The sequence below is a fragment of the Caenorhabditis briggsae genome (genome assembly GCF_000004555.2).
Source record: "Caenorhabditis briggsae complete genome, chrX, whole genome shotgun sequence".
Lineage (NCBI taxonomy): Eukaryota > Metazoa > Nematoda > Chromadorea > Rhabditida > Rhabditidae > Caenorhabditis > Caenorhabditis briggsae.
This window is the reverse complement of record NC_013491.2, coordinates 7,051,548-7,069,723: the sequence shown is the minus strand read 5'-3', so window position 1 is coordinate 7,069,723 and position 18,176 is coordinate 7,051,548. Positions and strand designations below refer to the sequence as shown.

General features: G+C 37.4%; 4 protein-coding genes across 4 annotated transcripts; 3 read left to right on the top strand and 1 right to left on the bottom strand.

The window, feature by feature from the left end:
- Positions 1–1,542: 1,542 nt before the first annotated feature.
- On the top strand, positions 1,543–3,160 carry CBG17183 (the record flags this gene model as incomplete). Its single annotated transcript, XM_002644151.2, has 2 exons — positions 1,543–1,839; positions 2,933–3,160. 2 exons carry the CDS (start codon positions 1,543–1,545, stop codon positions 3,158–3,160), a joined length of 525 nt encoding a protein of 174 aa, XP_002644197.2.
- Positions 3,161–5,178: 2,018 nt separating this feature from the next.
- Positions 5,179–7,678, top strand: CBG27600 (the record flags this gene model as incomplete). The annotated part of the gene is made up of 8 exons (XM_045239338.1): positions 5,179–5,355; positions 5,549–5,746; positions 5,844–6,101; positions 6,151–6,582; positions 6,679–6,912; positions 6,960–7,178; positions 7,228–7,389; positions 7,643–7,678. The coding sequence occupies 8 exons, from the start codon at positions 5,179–5,181 to the stop codon at positions 7,676–7,678; spliced, it is 1,716 nt and encodes a 571-aa protein (XP_045099959.1).
- Positions 7,679–9,776: 2,098 nt separating this feature from the next.
- CBG17185 lies at positions 9,777–12,287 on the top strand (the record flags this gene model as incomplete). Its single annotated transcript, XM_002644152.2, has 4 exons — positions 9,777–9,944; positions 10,606–10,803; positions 11,106–11,384; positions 12,063–12,287. The coding sequence occupies 4 exons, from the start codon at positions 9,777–9,779 to the stop codon at positions 12,285–12,287; spliced, it is 870 nt and encodes a 289-aa protein (XP_002644198.2).
- A 3,884-nt stretch (positions 12,288–16,171) lies between these two features.
- CBG17187 lies at positions 16,172–17,927 on the bottom strand (the record flags this gene model as incomplete). The annotated part of the gene is made up of 3 exons (XM_002644153.1): positions 16,172–16,446; positions 16,494–16,763; positions 17,708–17,927. 3 exons carry the CDS (start codon positions 17,925–17,927, stop codon positions 16,172–16,174), a joined length of 765 nt encoding a protein of 254 aa, XP_002644199.1.
- Positions 17,928–18,176: the final 249 nt, after the last annotated feature.

Here is an 18,176-nt window from a genome sequence, read left to right as displayed (position 1 = left end):
TTTATGGCAGTAGTACTTGATTCTTATGACAGTATTTTGCTGGTCTCTTATCAATAAGTATTCATATGGGCATTGTGGGGGTGAAGACAGGTCTAGGAGGGGTTGTACTAACGGTAGCATTCCACTTAATGACCGCATTTACAATTCTGTAGAGGATAATCGCTTCTCAAAGGGAATATATACTGGACAAGGTTCGTGTTATTAGAAGGGCATCCCACACGCTCTCTTTGAGCTCAATTATCTCGGTTTTTTCAAAAGTTATCAAAAAGTTTTCAGCTAATAAATTATTTATCATAATATTACCAACATTTTATCACCTCATTTTTAAACACATTTTGGCCTAAAACTCATAGGTGCTCAAGTTTATCTTCTATCTCAAAACAGTTGCTAATGTATTGTTTAATGTAGAATCTGAATTTCATGTTTAATTTTATAAAATAATGGAAATTTTTTTCAGGACGGTCATTTTTTGGTCCAAAAATAACTTTTTTTGCAAAAAATTGAAATTTTTCCAGGGAAGATGGGAGAATATAAATATAGTGCCAGTACAAGAAATGTTTAAAATAATGCTCAAAAACGTTCTACAATAAGACCTTATCATTATTTCACTTTTGAAAAAAATTTTTTTAGACACCCCACGACCATATTTTTGCAGGTGTGGGACAAGTCGGGACAAATTATATTTCATATACCTTAAAAGTTTATAAACATTCAATATATGAAAAATCTGCCAGAAACAACAATTTTGAATTTTTCTGTACAGCACTATGTTTGGTTCTGTCAGAGAATGTGTCTTAAACGTCAATTATAAGCCCTGGTCCCTTTAAGCCGTGAGATCTTTCTGTTTCAATTATTTATACATATTTATTTCGAACTTGAATTTTTTTGTTCTATGTAGATTGGAAAAATCACCATTTCCACATTTTTTAAAATTATAAAACCGGATATACACCCTAAGAATCACATTCCATCTCATTTTCTGACTTTTCCTTTTTTTAATTAGCTCTGAGAACTACAACTCCATCAAGAAAGCGTGTAGCCCGCTGAATGTTTGCCCCTTCATTGCATTCGCGCTCTACGGAGAATTCTCCTCTGCATGACGTGCCAACGCGAACACACACATATATTACGACGCGGGTTTCCCCTACGACATCTCTCTTACGCTCTCCAGCCGTCCCTAACCATCTTCCTACTGCCCACTATTTTCTTGTTTTCTTTTCCACCTCTTCCTCGCGCGTATTCTCTCACCGCTCTTCATCGTATGTCACTGTGCGCGGTCTCCATTGAAAATCCAATATTTTGGTGTTCCAGCAACCCATATTTTTTGTTTTTTTATGTTCTACCGCGCATTTTTTGACTTCTGCTTTTGAATGCCAGTTTCCACAAATTTCCTTGATTTGGAGCAGTTTTCATTGGTAATTATGATTTTTGCCGAATTTTTAAAACTAATTTTCTCTCTTAATAATTCAAATTCTCACTTTTCCGCTAACTTCCTTCTCTCCAATTTTAGCTCAATTTTTTCCCAATTTTCAGGTAATTATCATGAACAATTACTGGGTCGACCCTGTTGATGAATACTTCGTCGGTGATTACTTCGAGTTCCGATTCGCCGGACCAGCTGAGTTGCGTCCACCACCAGAAGTGAAGGTTCCTGCAAATTTGATTCCTGCTCCAGTTGATGATTCTGCTCTAAAGGCTGCTGGCCCATTGGAAAAGGACATAAAAATCGAGCCAGAAGATCCAGACTTTCCGCCAAGCAAGCCACCAACTCCTCCTCCAAAACCGCCAGCCAAGTTCTATCTGCCACCTGGAAGATCAACGAACGTGTCGTTGTGGACTGTAAGTTTTAATTTTCAAAAAATGAAAATCTGAGAATCTTGGAGACGGATTTTTTCGTTGATTCGAAAATTTCTGCATCCAGTTTTTCTTGAAGGCAAACATTATCTCGAAAAAGCCTAATAATGCTATTCAAAGGAAAGCTAACTCAGCAACTCGCTGCTGCTGCGACAATCAAAAAATCTGGTATTTTCTAGGCCAATTTGCTAGTCAAGCGAGATTCTTGCAGGAAATTCCACGCGTTTTTAATCTGAGCTCGTAAATTGCTTCAAAATCGAAGGCACATGGAATATCCTGCAATGGTCTCGCTTGGCAGCGGTGGACTAGCAATTCGGCGCAGAAAACCCAGTATTTTTATTGCCACGAACGCAGTAGTTCGCTGATTTTGCTCAGCTCGGCAGAAAAAAAAACATCGAAATTCTCTTCGACGCTCTTCCAAAATTCTCTTCAAGCATCTAAAAACCATACATGTGGATGGCCGGGCCGGCCCGCTTGCCTCAAACCCCTCAGCCCGCCTAGAACAACTTTTTGAAAAATTTTCTTTTCAAGTGTGCCAAAATATTTTTAATAGCAAAAATATTAATCCAAATGCATACAACCATCCGAAAAAGTTAATTTAATTGGATTTTTAGCAAAAAAAAATCAAACTTCATCAAGCCAAGGATGAAACTTTTCTTCTAATTACAACCTCAAAACAGTTTGTTTAGACAGAATCGGCCTCTTGTGTGGTTTTTCATGTATTAAGAAGAAAAGCCATCTTGAAAAATGATGATTCGCTCTGAAATTTTGAAATTTTCAAAAAGCGGGCCGGCCCGCGGGCCGGCCATCTTTTCCACAAGTATGCTAGACTAAAAAACAAGACTTTTGAAAATTTGGCCACATTCTGTGAAGTACTTCTGGGCTGTGAAGGTTGCGGCAGCCTACCAGTCAGTTTTGGGTTGCTGAGCTTATTCTAGAAAAAGCAAAAAAACAAATTGGTCCATGGTAACCTGCTAAAGGCCTAAGCCGTGACCATTTTTTTGAAACCGTTGCCTGAAAAACCAAATTTTTCAAAAATTACCAGAATCCAAAAAAAAACATTTATTCGTATTTTCAGGAAGAGGACCTCCGTCGCTGGGTGGCCATGTTCTTGAAACGCAAGGAGCATGTCGAGACATTCAAAATTCTCGAACGTCTCGAAATCGACGGCGATGTGCTTCAATCAATCTACGAGAACAAACCTGCTCACACGACATTTGGAATCAATTTGGAAGACTTTGAAGCTATCCAGGCACACGCTCATGAGCTGTTCAAGGTCAACAAGAAAGTCAAGTACGAGCCTTGAAAGAAGGAAAATCTTCAAGTAATTATTGATCGCCGTTCTCCAATCCGTTCTCTGATACAAAGTTTCTCAGTTAATAAAATCCCGTCCTCATTCTTTTAATTGCCTTTTTCTATTTTAGAATTTCTTCGGTGTCTTACGTTTGTATAGTGGCTGACTTTTCACAATTAAAGCATTTTTGCCGGATATATTGAATAAATAATTACCGTAAAAACTCTATTAGATAGCCATGGCACTCTATTGTTAGAAGGTGGTCTGAGGTAGCACTGTATTAGGAAATGGCATTCAATTAGAGGCTGACACTTTATTGTTCGGAGCTAATTTCTACTGAAACTTATCACAAAAGTGCTCGATTTTCAATTCTTTCATAAAATGGCTTCCGAAGTTTTCTTGACTATTCTACTTATTTTTTTAGAAACTTTTAGAGTTTGATATTATCCTGACACATTTTTTACAAATTCAGTACCTTTTTTAAGCTTGAAAAACTAGAAAACCAGAAAATGATTATCTGTGTTATTCTTTAACTTTTACCACAGTGACATCAAATCCGCAGTGGCATTACATTAGGGGCTGGCACTCTATCGGTCGGAGATTCTCTGGGGTGGCACTATATTAGAGGCTGGAATTCAGTTAGGAATGGTTATCTAATAGAGTTTTTACGGTATCTAGAATTAGAGAATTCCAGTTTTGGAAAGTTTTCAGCTCAACCGAAGTATGCTATATAATATGTCGGAGACGTGTCTCAAGTTTTGGAACTGGATGGATTTGTTGAAGAGGATTTCGATATAAAAAAGCATCAAATGCATTATTTTCTGCAGGAATCAACAGTTTTTAAGTTTTCAAAATAAACAGCAAGTCAAAAAAAAAGAGATATTCGCCTCACTTTCCTCGAAAAACGTCAAAATTTGCTCATAAGGCCATGGAGTGCAAATTTTTGCTTAAGATGCAAATTTCAGTGCTTATTTAGCGCTGTTTCGAGCAAACGCTGCGCGTTTTTAGGCAAACTTAACGCGTTTTTTAGCCAAATTTAGGCAAAGGTTTCCAGTTTCGACGAGCAACTTTCAGAAACGACTTAAGCAAAGTCTAGCCAACCTTCGTCCAAAAGAAGACAGCAGCAGCCGAGTTCCATGAAACCTGTATTGAAACAGCCTCATTAATATAGATGGGCTCATCTAATAGAAAGGTCCTCCGAGAGGGGCGTGGAAAAATAGAAGGGCCCTCTTCAAAATGTGTTATTCGAGATCAAAAATTTCCATACGTTTTCAGTGAAAAATATCCCATAAATTTCAAGAATTCGAAGAAAATGGTAGAAAAACACTTTTTTTTGCAGAAAAATCTGCTCAGTTCGTAAATTTAATAGCTTTTCATAAAATGTTTCCCTAGAATTCACTGCATTTTTCGATGAACAATTTCTGAAAAAATGGGCGGGAAAACAGAATACAAAAATTAGTTTTAAAATTCAAGAAGAATATGTCACTTATCCAAAAGTTCCTTCAAGCAACTCTCCGCAATCATACGCCTGGTCACTCACCTATTTTTCATCTATTTTGATCTTGTTTTTTGATCTGACCTTGGCTACACGCAATAATCGTTCCGATGGTCCGTTCCCCCTCTTTTCCTCTGTCTGCGTCTCTTCTCTCTCGTCACTACAATGTGTGGGGCCTCTCTGTTCATTTGTAACTGTTCTTGTCTTACCGATCGATCATTTGTTTTTATTCCCTCATTTTCCTTTATCACCGCCCGGTTTCTGCCGAGTTTCCATTTTTTGGTAGAAGTTTTGTTTGTTTTTTTTGTGGTTTTAGGAATTTGTAGTTCGTTTTGGGAAAAGCGTTACTGTCAACAAATTTTCCAGTCACTAACTCTCTTTCAATTTTAGAAAATCTTCTTTTTACAATTTCCGTTTTTGAGAAGAAAAAAGGGAAAACTGATCCCTTTCAAAAACGGGAACACTTTCTCGCTTGCTCATCAAACTGTCTTTTAAATTTTAATGTTCAGAACAACTTGGCCCTCATCCTTTTGTGATGCCTGCTACCGACACTCCTCGAGAATCTGCCGTCTCTACTCACACACTTCCAGCCCTCCCATTCTCCATTTCAACGATCTTACAGGGACCGCAAACAGTACAAGAACCAATGAAGAACATCAAGGAGTTAACAAAAGCGACCCAAATGACAGTCGATCAGGTTCAAAAGCAATTTGTGAGTTTTTTTTTCCAAAATTTCGAGAAATGGTTCGTTCGCAGTTCGCAGACTAATAGGAGAAAAGTCGAATTAAAAAGTTGATATAGTTAATGGTATTAACTCATTCAAGCTCAATAACATTTTGTCGCGCAATTCATACCTTAAAAAAGCAGCCACGTTCTTTGTGGAACTGAAGTTTATGAATTTTCAGAAGTCTAACCACTTGATTCATTCGATCGAAAATTTGTTAGCACCGAGAACCATGGTCCGAAATACCAATTTTAGCCGAAGAAGTTTTTCGCCCCCACTTCCAATTCCAATTGAGGATGTCAGGAAAGAAGCTTTCGATCCAGAGTATTTGGATCATCTGGAAGACCAATCTGTTAAAGGATCTGTGGTGACAATTGAGGTACTTTGAACACGTTACCATAGGCTTTTGTAAACAGTTCTGCAATTTCTATTTCGAAAACTGTTCTGTCGTTATTAAAACTAAATCTCATTTTCAGAATTCTAATCAGTTGCGTCACTCGATTGTGAATTTGTTGGCACCGAGAATCAATGTTACTGTCCCAAATTCCAGTGCCTGCCGCATAAAGTTTTCCGGAAGCCAGCATCATTCTCAATCGTTTGCCAACAGTTTTTCGACTCATAATTCAATTCCACTTCCGATTCCGATTGAGGATATCAAGCAGGAGTCTGTAGACCCTGAATATCCAGATTATATGGATTACGAATATGTGAGAAATTCTGAAAATACATTCGAGGTACTTTAGAAACGCTCCTCAACGCGCTTGTATAACTTTATGATTTCAGAAGTTTGAAGGCACTCCAGACACTCAGTGTAAACACCATAACTCGTATAAGGAGCTGGTCGAATCGGGCGACGCCAGAATCCGTCGCAACACTATGGACGCGTTGCTGAGTGATTATGATGTGAATACAAATGGAAGACGATTTGAATACAGAATGGATGGAACGGAATCATGTGAAAATCACGTTGGACATATCGAGACAGAAGCAAGTCTCCAGGTATTCGATTCTGACGTGAACAATCCCCGATCCGCGAGTTCCTCAAGTTCCTCAACTCTCAAGAGTTATTCTTATTACGCGTCCGACGAGGAAATGGGAAGTGCTTCAGATGCCGAAAGTCAAGATTATTCCATCTTCGGACGTCCCACTTCCAAATCAACCATTTTGGGGCTTCCCTCTCCAGTTGCAAGCGAGGACTTCCGGAGCGTATTCTCCGTGAGTTTGAACTGAAAGATTCGAAATGATAAATAATAGTAATAGTGAAAATTTTCCTTACGACGCCACCATAGAAAAACCAAGCTTTAATTTCAGGATGATGATTTTCATATGGATTTTGAAGTTAAGGAAGAGCCCTCATGGGAAGTTAAGGAAGAGCCCTCCACTGACGAAGAACTGATCGATGGAAGCTATTTTTGCCAGTCAATCGCCAACGCCTTGCTTTCTTTTCCGGTCGTTCTCGACAGTATCAAACAGAAGGTCGACGACCCGAAATACTCGGATGTTTCATTCCAAAAAATAAACACAGACTCGGAAGTGACGATGAAGGTATTTTATTGCTTCCTTTTTTTCTGAAATTTATGTTTTAATTTCAGAATTTGGGAGATGAGAGCTGCTTGGATACGATCACATGTGCATCACACAAAGGTTCAATTTCTCAGAAGGACAAACCATCCAGCAGAAGCAGTTCTTCGTCGAATCATATTGTCATTCCACTTCCAGTCGCTCTGGCCGATATTAAGCAGGAAATCATTGACCCAGACTATCCGGATGAGCAATATAATAAATCGGTGTATGAATCTAAAATGACGATGGTACTTTGAACATGCTCCTCTACACTTTTGTATTACTTTCTGTTTTCAGGAGTCTAAAGATCTGAACGGAAGAGGCCAACTCGGAGAATCATCTGAAAACGGAAATCAATCCGACGTCTACACTCATGGCCTTTTTTCGGCCCTCCAGTCTCCAGTGTCATCTGCGAATCCGAATACCAATGATTATGAAGCTGCGCCAAACACACGTCTAGTGAGTTTTTGTATTTCAATTATAAAAATTCAAAACTTAAAGCTCAAACCGAACTGAATTCCCGTAATATAGTAAACTGTCAGTAATTTTATTTTGTCACGTAGTCATTCAACCATTTCACAATTGATAGATTTTCATTAAATCAAAGCGAAACTTTTTTACCTACTAATTATGAAGATACAATAATTTTGATAAATCTACTTGTTTTTACATCTAACTGTACATATCTCAACTGATGACATATGTTTTTCAGGGACAAGATGCATCGGCGGAAGCTCCTTCATTGTAAAGATTTTCGAACATCAAAATCTGCTTTGACCTCCACACTGATCAATATTATTATTTTATTGCCCTTGAATATGGTTAGAATTCTCTCGTATATGTATGTTGTGAAAAGTTTTATTAGACCTCTTTTTATCTTCCGTATTTATGCTCATTCCCCTTCTTCTAGAATAATTCCTGAATTAAAAGACCTACCCATTCAAGAGCTATTCTGAGTCCTTTGTCAAATAGTTTCTCCCACCATCTCCATATGGTTTCCTTTAATCTTGGTGATAGTGTTGATACTATTATTTGAAAAGTTTTAATTTCTTGTTTTTTAGAAATTATCTAATAGACACGTGTCATTGAACCCCTGTGAGTGAGATCTCCACCCCCCCCCCTTTATCAAATTGCGCTTATAATTATGTTATTATGTCCTCCCATCACATTTTTTGATAATTTTTCTCATGTTTTAGAAATTACAAAAGTTGGTAATCTCAGCTGAGAATTTCATTTATTTTCCCCGATTTGCCATTTTATCCGTTTATTTGAATCTCTGTCCTTCGTGAATAATTTCCAGTGAACCAAACATGCTGGTATTTTTAAATTTTCCACTGATCTCATTATCTAGTATCGCCCAATACATGTGTAACCCCAATTGATCAATACAGAAGAATGCACGACAAACAATTGAAGACTCTTTCTTAAAATACCGAGAACACTAATTGAATGCCACTTTTTACTTCCACTTTGAGCCCGAAGTGAAAGTATAGAGTAGCCTTCTATTCAAGTGCTTACGGCAGTTTTCTTATTATGAAATGTCTAAAATAATATGTTAATTTTTGAAAAAAGCAATATCATATTTTTTGGAATTTCAATACTTCTTTTTCTGATTCGAGGTCGGCCAATCATGGAGAGCTTCCACTTTGGGTGATTGCTGTGAAGACCTAGACTACTGCATGGGATTTTAAAGCTTGTTGAAACGTATGATGTATGATGCGGGAGACATTATGTCTGCCTTATCTTCTGTGGTTTCAAAAAATACAGTATCACAGACTTCAAGCTATCTGTTGTGGAGTTCAGTGAATGAACTAAAAACAACTTATTCTCACGAAGCTGTCACACCTGAGCTTCATTTACTAGCTAATCATGTTACTTCGTTCATCGAGTTGCATGCATGTGAGGAAAAACAATCGATTGAGCATTTTCACAGTGAGATTACACTGCGTAAGCAGGCGTATGAACAAATCCGAAATTTATCAAAAGTATACGCTGCCATGGCTCAATATCAGGCACTACGGAACTATCAACATGACACGAATGAAACAATGACAATTCGCTTTCAGTTTTTCAAATATTTTTTTTTGTTTTTTTTCAATATTAAAAGACTTACCATTTTTTCCGTTTTCCGTTTTTTCACCATCTTCTTCGATGACAACTTCCTCTTGTCCTCTGTTTTTAAACATCAAGGGCAAAAAATAAAATGTTCGACTTCTCGATATAGTTCATGAAACACAACAGTACACAGAATTTTTATTATTTGAAATCATTTATTATTAAATAACAACATCAATTTAACAAATTTAGAGACAAGAAACAGCGATTCCGTTAAATTTTTCTCTGTTTTTTTAAAATTAAATTGAGATGAAAAAAATACCGAAAATTTTCTGTGCCGCACCCGCAGAAACCACGCGGGGCGTTGCAAACTCCGCCTATTACAACCCTCTTCTTCCCCCCAGCATATTTCTTACGCTGTCTAGCCGTTCAACCATCTTCTTGTTGCCTAGTCTTTTCTCTTTTCTTTTCCACCTCTTCCCCGCGCGTAGTCTTTCTCCATTTTCCATCGTAAGTTTTCGCGCCTTTTTCATTTAAAAACCATAATTTTGGTGTTCCATCCAATCCTATTTTTGTTTTTTGATGTTCTATTGCGCAATTTTTGGCCTTCCACTTCTGGATTGATTTGCAGCAGCGTTTTCATTGTTTTGAGCACGCTTTGCAAAGTTTTTGTCACTTAATTTTTTTCTAAATTGAAATCTTCCCTCTTTCGCTAACTTCCTTCTCACTCAATCTCGAATTTGAATTTTTAACTTATAGCTCAACTTTTCCCCAATTTTCAGGTAAAAATCATGAACAACCATGCTCCTCCGGAGGCTACTGGCCCATTGGAAAAGCGCATCAAAATCGAGCTAGTGGACCCAGATTTTCCACCAAGCAAGCCACCAACTCCACCTCCAAAACCGGCAGCTAAGTTCTATCTGCCACCTGGAAAATCAACCAACGTGTCGTTGTGGACTGTAAGTTCCAATTTTCGAAAATTCGAACTCTGAGAATCTCAGAGGCAAAAACCGTCACTCATAGAGAAACAAAATCAGCAATTTGCTGCGGCACCTGCAATTAACAATGCTGCCGTTTTCTAGTCCATTTTTCTAGTCCTCTGCCAGCCGAGCGAGACCCATTCAGAAAATTCCACGCTTCTTTAATCTGAGCTCGAGAAATTTCTTCAATATTGAATTCGAATGGGATTTCCTGCAACGGTCTTGCTCGGTTGGCCGTGGACTAGCGAAAAAGTCTAGAAAAATTTTGCATTTTTGATGGACGATGCAGCATCGAATTGGGGATTTTGGTTTTGCCTGAATCACAAAAAAAAAACCAAAGAATTGATAGCGTCTTTCCCTCTGAAAAAAGTTTCAAGGTCCTTCTTCTTTATTCCAGCAATATCTGCATGAAAATGAAAATGTCTCAAAATCGCCATTAAAACACAGTTTCGATGCCCTTAGAGAGCTGAAAACAGGGCTATCGAACAGTTGGCCGCAATTTTTTTTAAATAGCGCTTTCGTTATGGTCAACAGCAAATTGCGCATGACCTGGATCATGTTTTTGACAGCCTTGCCTACAGAAATCGAAATTTACGAAAATTTGCAAAATCAGAAAAATGTAATTCATTGGTATTTTCAGGTAGAGGATGTTCGTCTCTGGGTGGGAAAGTTCTTGAAGCCCAGCGAGCATGCCGAAACATTCAGAACTCTCGCGGAGCTCAAAATCAACGGCGCTGTTATCAAATCCATCTACGAAAAAAAACCAGCTCACACGACATTTGGAATCAATTTGGAAGACTTCGAATCGATCCAGGCGCACGCTCACAAGCTTTTCAATGTCAGTACACAGTATTTTATTATTTGAAAGCATTGATTATCTACAAAAATTATTATTTGAACAAATTAAGAGACAATTTAAAAACAACAATTTGATTGCATTGTTCTTTCGTCTTTCAGTAACTTGAGATGAAAAAAGATACGAAAATTTTTGTGCTGCGCCACTCAGAAACCATGCGGTGGCGTTTCAAACTACGCTTATTAAAGTCGGAACGAAGGAGAAAGCACTCGACTTTTCCGCTAACTTCCTTCTCCCTCAATCTCAAATTTTGACCTCTCAACTCAATTTTATTCAAATTTTAGATAAGAATTACGAACAACTACTGGGACGACCCTGCCTATGAGTATTTCCTTCCCAATAACATTCATTTCCGACTCGCCGGACCAGCTGAATTGAATCCACCAGAGGTTCCTGCAAATTTGAATGCTGCTCCAGAGGCTGCTAGCCCGTTGGAAAATGACATCAAAATTGAGCTAATGGACCCAGATTTTCCGCCAAGCAAGCCACCTACTCCTTCTCCAAAACCGGAAGCCAAGTTCTATCTTCCACGTGGGAAAACAACCGATGTGTCGTTGTGGACTGTAAGTTCCAATTTTAGGGAATTAAAAACCTGAGAATCTCAGAGACGAAAACAGCTTTTCGTAGAGAAGCAAAATCTGCCGTTTGCTGCGGCCGCTAGAATCAAAAATGCTGGAGTTTTCTAGTTTTTTTGCTAGTCCACTGCAAGCCGAGCGAGATGTATTCAGACGATTCTACGATTCTTTAATCTGTGCTCGAAAATCGATTTACTATTGAAGTCGCATGGGATTTCCTGCAACGGTCTTGCTTGGTTGGCCATGGACTAGCGAAATGGTCTAGAAAACTCCTGCATTCTTGATGGACACGTCAGCAGCAAATTGAAGATTTTGCTTCATTCTGCATACAAAAAAAAACCAGAAATTTGCTCGTTTTTTCCCTCTGAAAAATTGCATTAAGGCAAAAGCAGCGGCTCTCAGATTTTCATAAGCCTTCTTCTTTGTTTTGTCAATATCTGCATTGAAATGAAAATGTCTGAAAATCGCTACTCTTCAAAAACATAGTTTCGATGCGCTGGAAAAGCTAAAAACATGACTGCCAAACAGTCGACCGCAATGAACAGCAGATTTGTGAACGGCACGTTGCACACGGCCTGGACCATATTTTTAACAGCCTTGCCTACAGAAATCGAAATTTACGAAAACTTGCAAAATCAGAAAAATAAAATTCTTTTATATTTTCAGGAAAAGGATGTTCGTTGCTGGGTGGCCAAGTTCTTGAAGCGCAGTGAGCATGTTGAGACATTCCGAACTCTCAAGGAGCTCAAAATCGACGGTGCTGTGATCGAAACGATCTACTTAAACAAGCCAGCTCACACGACATATGGAATCAACTTGGAAGACTATGAGACTATCCAGGCGCACGCTCACAAGGTTTTCATGGTCCGTACACAGTATTTTATTATTTAAAAGAATTTATTACCTACAAACAATATTGATTGAACAAATTAAGAGATAATTGAGAAACAACAATCCCATTGAATTTAGTAACTTTTTTTCAAATTTTAGATACAAATCAAAATTTTTGATGAAAGGAAACGAGTTTTAAATTTCGTTTAAACATAAGAAATGCTCAAAATAGCAAAAAAAGCCAAATGTTTAAGATTCAAAGATCAAGTCATTACCTCCATTGATGAATATATTCATTTTTCGAACGAAAGTTTGCAGTTTGAATGGGTGTCTATTAGAGGAAAAACGGTACTTTACTGTCTGATGATTAAACTATGAACCCTAACTGTCCTGTACACACCGTAACTAATAACCATATTTGCAACGGGCCGGGACGGGCTTTTTTCAAATTTTCCAGGACCCGGCCAGGCTCGGCCCGAGTTTTCAGGAACAAATCTTTCCTGTCTTTTCAAAAAAATTTTTCGCGGTCAACTGAAAAAATGGACGATTTTTCTGTCAAATAAAAAACTTTTCAAGATAAAAGTGTCCATAAAAATAGTTTTTTTCACAAAAAATTTGAAAAAATGTCTGAAATTTCAAAAAAATTTTCAAATTTGGAAAACCCGACCGGGCCCTGGAAATCTTCGGCCCTGATTTTGCAAGTATGCTAATAACATATGTTTTTCAGGCCCAAGATACATCGGGCATAAGATGGCTGCAATCACCGTTCAGATGGTTCTAGTTTTGTCACCAAGAACCTATCATTTTTCGAATCCTTCCCCCCCCCCCTTGATCTATCATCAATTTGTTGATATTTTTATTTGTTACCCTTTTCAGCTACCGTATTTTATGCATATTGTCTCGTCAGCATGTCATATTTATTTGAGCCAGTTTTACCCGCTTCCTCAAATCTTACATCCGCTTTAATGTGACCTCCGTTTCCAAAGTTGTTCTAGAATTGACAGTAATTCGTTCTCCACCCATTATCACTTTCTGATAATTTCCCTTAAAAGTTTGAAACAGTTCATAATTGTTTTACATTTTTCTGGATTATCTTTCTCGATTTCATCTGCTCATTCAAATCTGTCTCATGTGAACATTTTGCCGCAAACCAAATTCTGCTGGTGTTTTTGATAATTCTCTGCTTTCATTATTCATAATCACCTGATACATATGTAATCCTAATTATTCAATAATGTGACAAACAGTTGAAGAATTTTTCCGAGAAATTTTTCCGTAACCACTCTAATAGAAAGCTACCACATACTTCTATTTTTGGCTCGATTATCTCGATTTCTGTAAGAGATAACAAAAATGTGTCAACTGATGAAGTGTTTGTCATGATATCACCAACATTTTTATTTGTTGATGAGATTTTGATATTTTTCATGGAAACCAAGAAAATTTAGCTCAAAGTGCAACTATAGCATACTTGTGGAAAAGATGGCCGGCCCGCGGGCCGGCCCGCTTTTTGAAAATTTCGAAATTTTAGAGCAAATCATCATTTTTCAAGATGGCTTTTCTCCTTAATAAATGAAAATCCACACTAGAGGACGATTCTGCCAAAAAAAAAACTGTTTTGAGGTCGTTTTTAGAAAAAAAATTTCATCCTTGGCTTAATGAAGTTTGACTTTTTTGCTAAAAATTCAATTATATTAACTTTTTCGGATGGTTGTATGCATTTGGATTAATATTTGTGCTATTATATTGGCACATTTGAAAAGTAACATTTTCGAAAAGTTGTCCTAGGCGGGCCGAGGGTATTGAGAAAAGCGGGCCGGCCCGGCCATCCACATGTATGATTATTTTGATGAAAAACGCATTGAAAATTGATGAATTCCTTCCTGAACTTGGAATAACCGTGAAACCTATAATAGAAAGACCCCCAACTTTCAATTTTGAGCCAATTAATCTCAGTTGCTGTCAAATATATGGAAAAGTTGTTTACTCATAAATTGTTTATCATAATATCAGAAGTGTTTTATCAATTGACACATTTTCGATTTTTCTCGTAGGAGCCGAGATAATAGAGCTTAAACTACGGGTTTTACGGTAGTTTTTTTCGTTTCAATGCGATCTGGAAGTTTTGGTACTGATGTTTTGCAAAACAGGAAAAGCGGAAAACGAAACCATAAAACAAAAGAAAAAAGTAAAATATTATCGAGGGATCGTCACAATCATAATATTTTGCAATAAAATAAGAGTATATAAAGGACGGGTAAAGAAGAGAAACCTCAGAAAAGCCAGTTCGTCCCGACCGAACAAATTTCTGTGATACAATGGAAAAATTACTTGCTCTTATTATTCTCCATGTAAAGTCGATCTTGATCGACATTTTTCATGGTAAGTTCACAATTTGCAACAGTCGATTAACCTTAAACTTCAATTTCAGAGAAGCAGCTTTACTCCACTTGCTCTGAAAACGGCCCAATCGCGGGGGGGGGGGCGATCATATTGAAATTCTTCATTAAATCATGAATTTAAAATATAAATAAAGTTGTCGATCACTCAGAAAGTTTTAGAACTATTGTTTTACAAAAAATGCTATTGACATATTTTCTACTTCGAACGGTGAGAAATCCTTCTCTCAGATAGATCTGGCCGGAGCATATTTTCAGATTGAACTTGATGAGCAAGTATGCTGTGCATAACACGTACAAACGATTTTATTGGTACACTCGTCCACAATTCAGAGTCAAATCAGATTCAGGATTGTCCCAGCAAGTATTTGGTTTGATGATTACTGGTCATTCCTTGGATTCATTCTATTCTATGAATCATTTATCAAGAAGTTGTTCAAGCTCCGCTCATCATTGGATGCCCCCTCCAAGAAGGATGTCAAGTTCCAATGGACTTTTCAATGCCAAGCATCATCTGATCGCACCAAGTAAGTCCGCCGTCCCGAGTTGTTCATGATCTCACAATGTAATTCCTGATCAAATCCAGCAATTCCTGATCAAATCCAGCAAAAGGAATGTGAGGATCGTGTCGTTGCTCAAGTGGAATCAGAAGTCGTGACAAATTTGGTATCTACCTGCGAGGAACTACCTATGACTGCAGACATGTTCCGAGCTACCTCTAAGAAGGATACACTTCTCAGTCAAGTCTATCAGTACACTGAATGGCCAAGCAGAACGTGTCGTGGACAGACTCAAACGGAGTTTGGGCAAGTTAAAAGCACACTTGTGGAAAAGATGGCCGGGCCGGGCCGGGCTGAGATTTTTCTGAAAGCGGGCCGGGCCGGGCTGGAAAGGATTACACATGGCCATCCCGCGGGCCTTTTTGAAAATTTTGAAATTTTAGAGCGAATCATCATTTTTCAAGATGGTTTTTCTTTTTAGTGAATTAGTGAAATGCACAATAGAGGCCGGTACTCTCGACAAAAACTGTTTTAAAGTCGTCATTAGAAAAAAAGTTTCATGTTGAAGCGGTTTTTCGCGTTGTTTTTTTTTTCATTTCATAGCGTGTCTACTATGTCTTGTGTTTTACAACTTCGCACATTTGCAACTGAAGTTTTTGAAAATTTTTTCCAGAAACACGGATTTGTTAAAAACACTTTTTTCTTCACGAAACTTCTGAAAAACAGTCACGTGATCATAGATAAGAAAGGGTATAATTGAATTCTTGTTTTGTTCTTGTCTCATTCACACTACAGTGTTCTTCAGCCACAATTATCACGTTTTCATTTTGTCGTCATCTAAAAAAGTGATTATCTCATCTATATCTTTTTGTGGGAAAAGTGACAAGGTATTCATTTGGTCATTCTCTTTGAGTGACATTGGAAACAAAAAGTTCGTTCGAGGTATGTGATGGGTGCATAGGAAAAATTGAAATGGTGATGAAATCATAGGGTGGGAATAAATATGCTGGCAACAAGTGTATGTACATTTTATATTAATTCAGATTTAGCACAAATCCGTTTTTATAAGATCAGTGATATTGCGCTGGACGCTGTCTCCCTCCATCAGCTTGCGATCAAACTTCGCAAACGCTTGAGCGCTTCCGACGCGTTTTGCATGAGCCGTGTAGCACACGCTTCCGCGACATGCGACGTATTTCCAGTTGACAGTGGTTTTCGATGAGATCGTTGTTGTCTTAGTGTCAGAGAAGTCAAAGTTTCTGAGTTCATTGAATGTACGTTTCTCGTAGTTCAAGAGATCATCCAACTCATCTGGTCCACCTGAATACATTATGATGAAAAATAGGTCTTCGAAAGTATAGAATCACCTTCGAAGTGAACATCAATACTGCGAATGCCCTCCGAGGTGAAACGATGCATGAAGCACGGGAACCAATATGGGACCACATACAGTCCGTCAGAGTGTTGAATATCCACATATTTTCTATCGTCAACAATGACGATCCATTGTTTTGCCTTGAGAGAGATTTTGACCCGTTTATCTGCATGAGTGTTTTCCCATGGGCAGTGTTTAAACATCAGTGTCATGATTTCTGGGGATTTGTTGAACAAGCTATTGCCAAAGTTTTCAAGATGATCTGTAAAATATTTGTTTCGTATAATTTTATTTTGATTATCTGTTTCCTATACATTGTTTTCAAAGTTATTCAAAGTTCTTGTGAACGTGAATGGAGCTTCAATGCCGAATTTCATCACAAACACAATAATTTTTAGTTGAAACCTGCTGGATTTTTGTGAGGTGGAATACCGTATTTGTTTTAAAAACGCTAGCTCTATACGTACACTTTAAGCTAAATTATCTTGGTTCTTTCGAAAATTTTACTGATAAATCATTATCTATCACCAATGTTTTTTTCAGTTGAAATATTTTTATTATCTCTTATGTAAACCGAGATAATTAAACTCTACGTATAGTGTGGGCTTCCATTAGATTAAATAAAGCACCTAATATTCTTGACAATCATTGATAAACTAGTCAGAAAATAAGATAACAATTTTTAAAATTCGGTGAAATATGATGTAAGAGCTTAGGCAGAAAACCGTTTGATATTTGAACTTTGAGCTCAATAGTTTCAGTTTTTGTGAGTGATACAAAAAGCCTGAGATTCATAAAAAATACTGAGGACACTATGACAAAAATATTTTAGTGAACAACACTTTGATATTTTGGGTGAAACCAATATATGTTTTTTGAAACGTAATATTTTTTTATGAAACCCTTAAATGTACTCTATAACCTGTAGTGTAAGAACTTCGCATCATTAGTTTTGACTTAATTTATCTTGAATACTGTTAGATTATCAGAAAATGGCCAACTAATAAAATTGTTCAAATGAGATAATAAATATTTTGATAGTTGACCACTTTTTGATACCTTTGTTAGGAACCAAGATAAATTTGATTGAAACTGCCAGTATGGTGAGTTTTCCATTATAATACTTCTGTTGAAATTTTAGAAGATTTCTAGAATTTCTGATTGTTTGAAAAATCTCAGAAAAATTATATTTCAAAAAAGACTCACGTGTTTTGAGAAAATCGATAAAATTCTGATTAGTAGGGGCAATGTCGGAAAGAACTTGACGGAGAGCCTTGATACGGAGCGATTCCAACGGATCTCCTCCCATGATGTGACGCATACTATCATCAATGACATCCACCATCATCATTGTGGACTTCTTTACATGCTCTGGCAAGTGGCAGATGATGAGATTGAGACAATTGCTCTGTTCTGCGGATAACATTTTTCTGAAAATTCGAGAAAAAGTTAATAATCTGGGTTTTAATACATAAGCAATACTAGTCAATAAGATATATAAAAACGTATTTTCAGTCACTTTCAGGAGTGTGGAGCTCGACTGTCGAGTTTTCGATAACTTTGAAGGTTTTGGAAGATTTAATACGTATTCATATTAAAACTTTCAGCTACTTGCAGATTTTTGAAAGACACTGCTTTTCGGCCCGTTTTTGTAATGAAAAAGTAAAAAATCCCA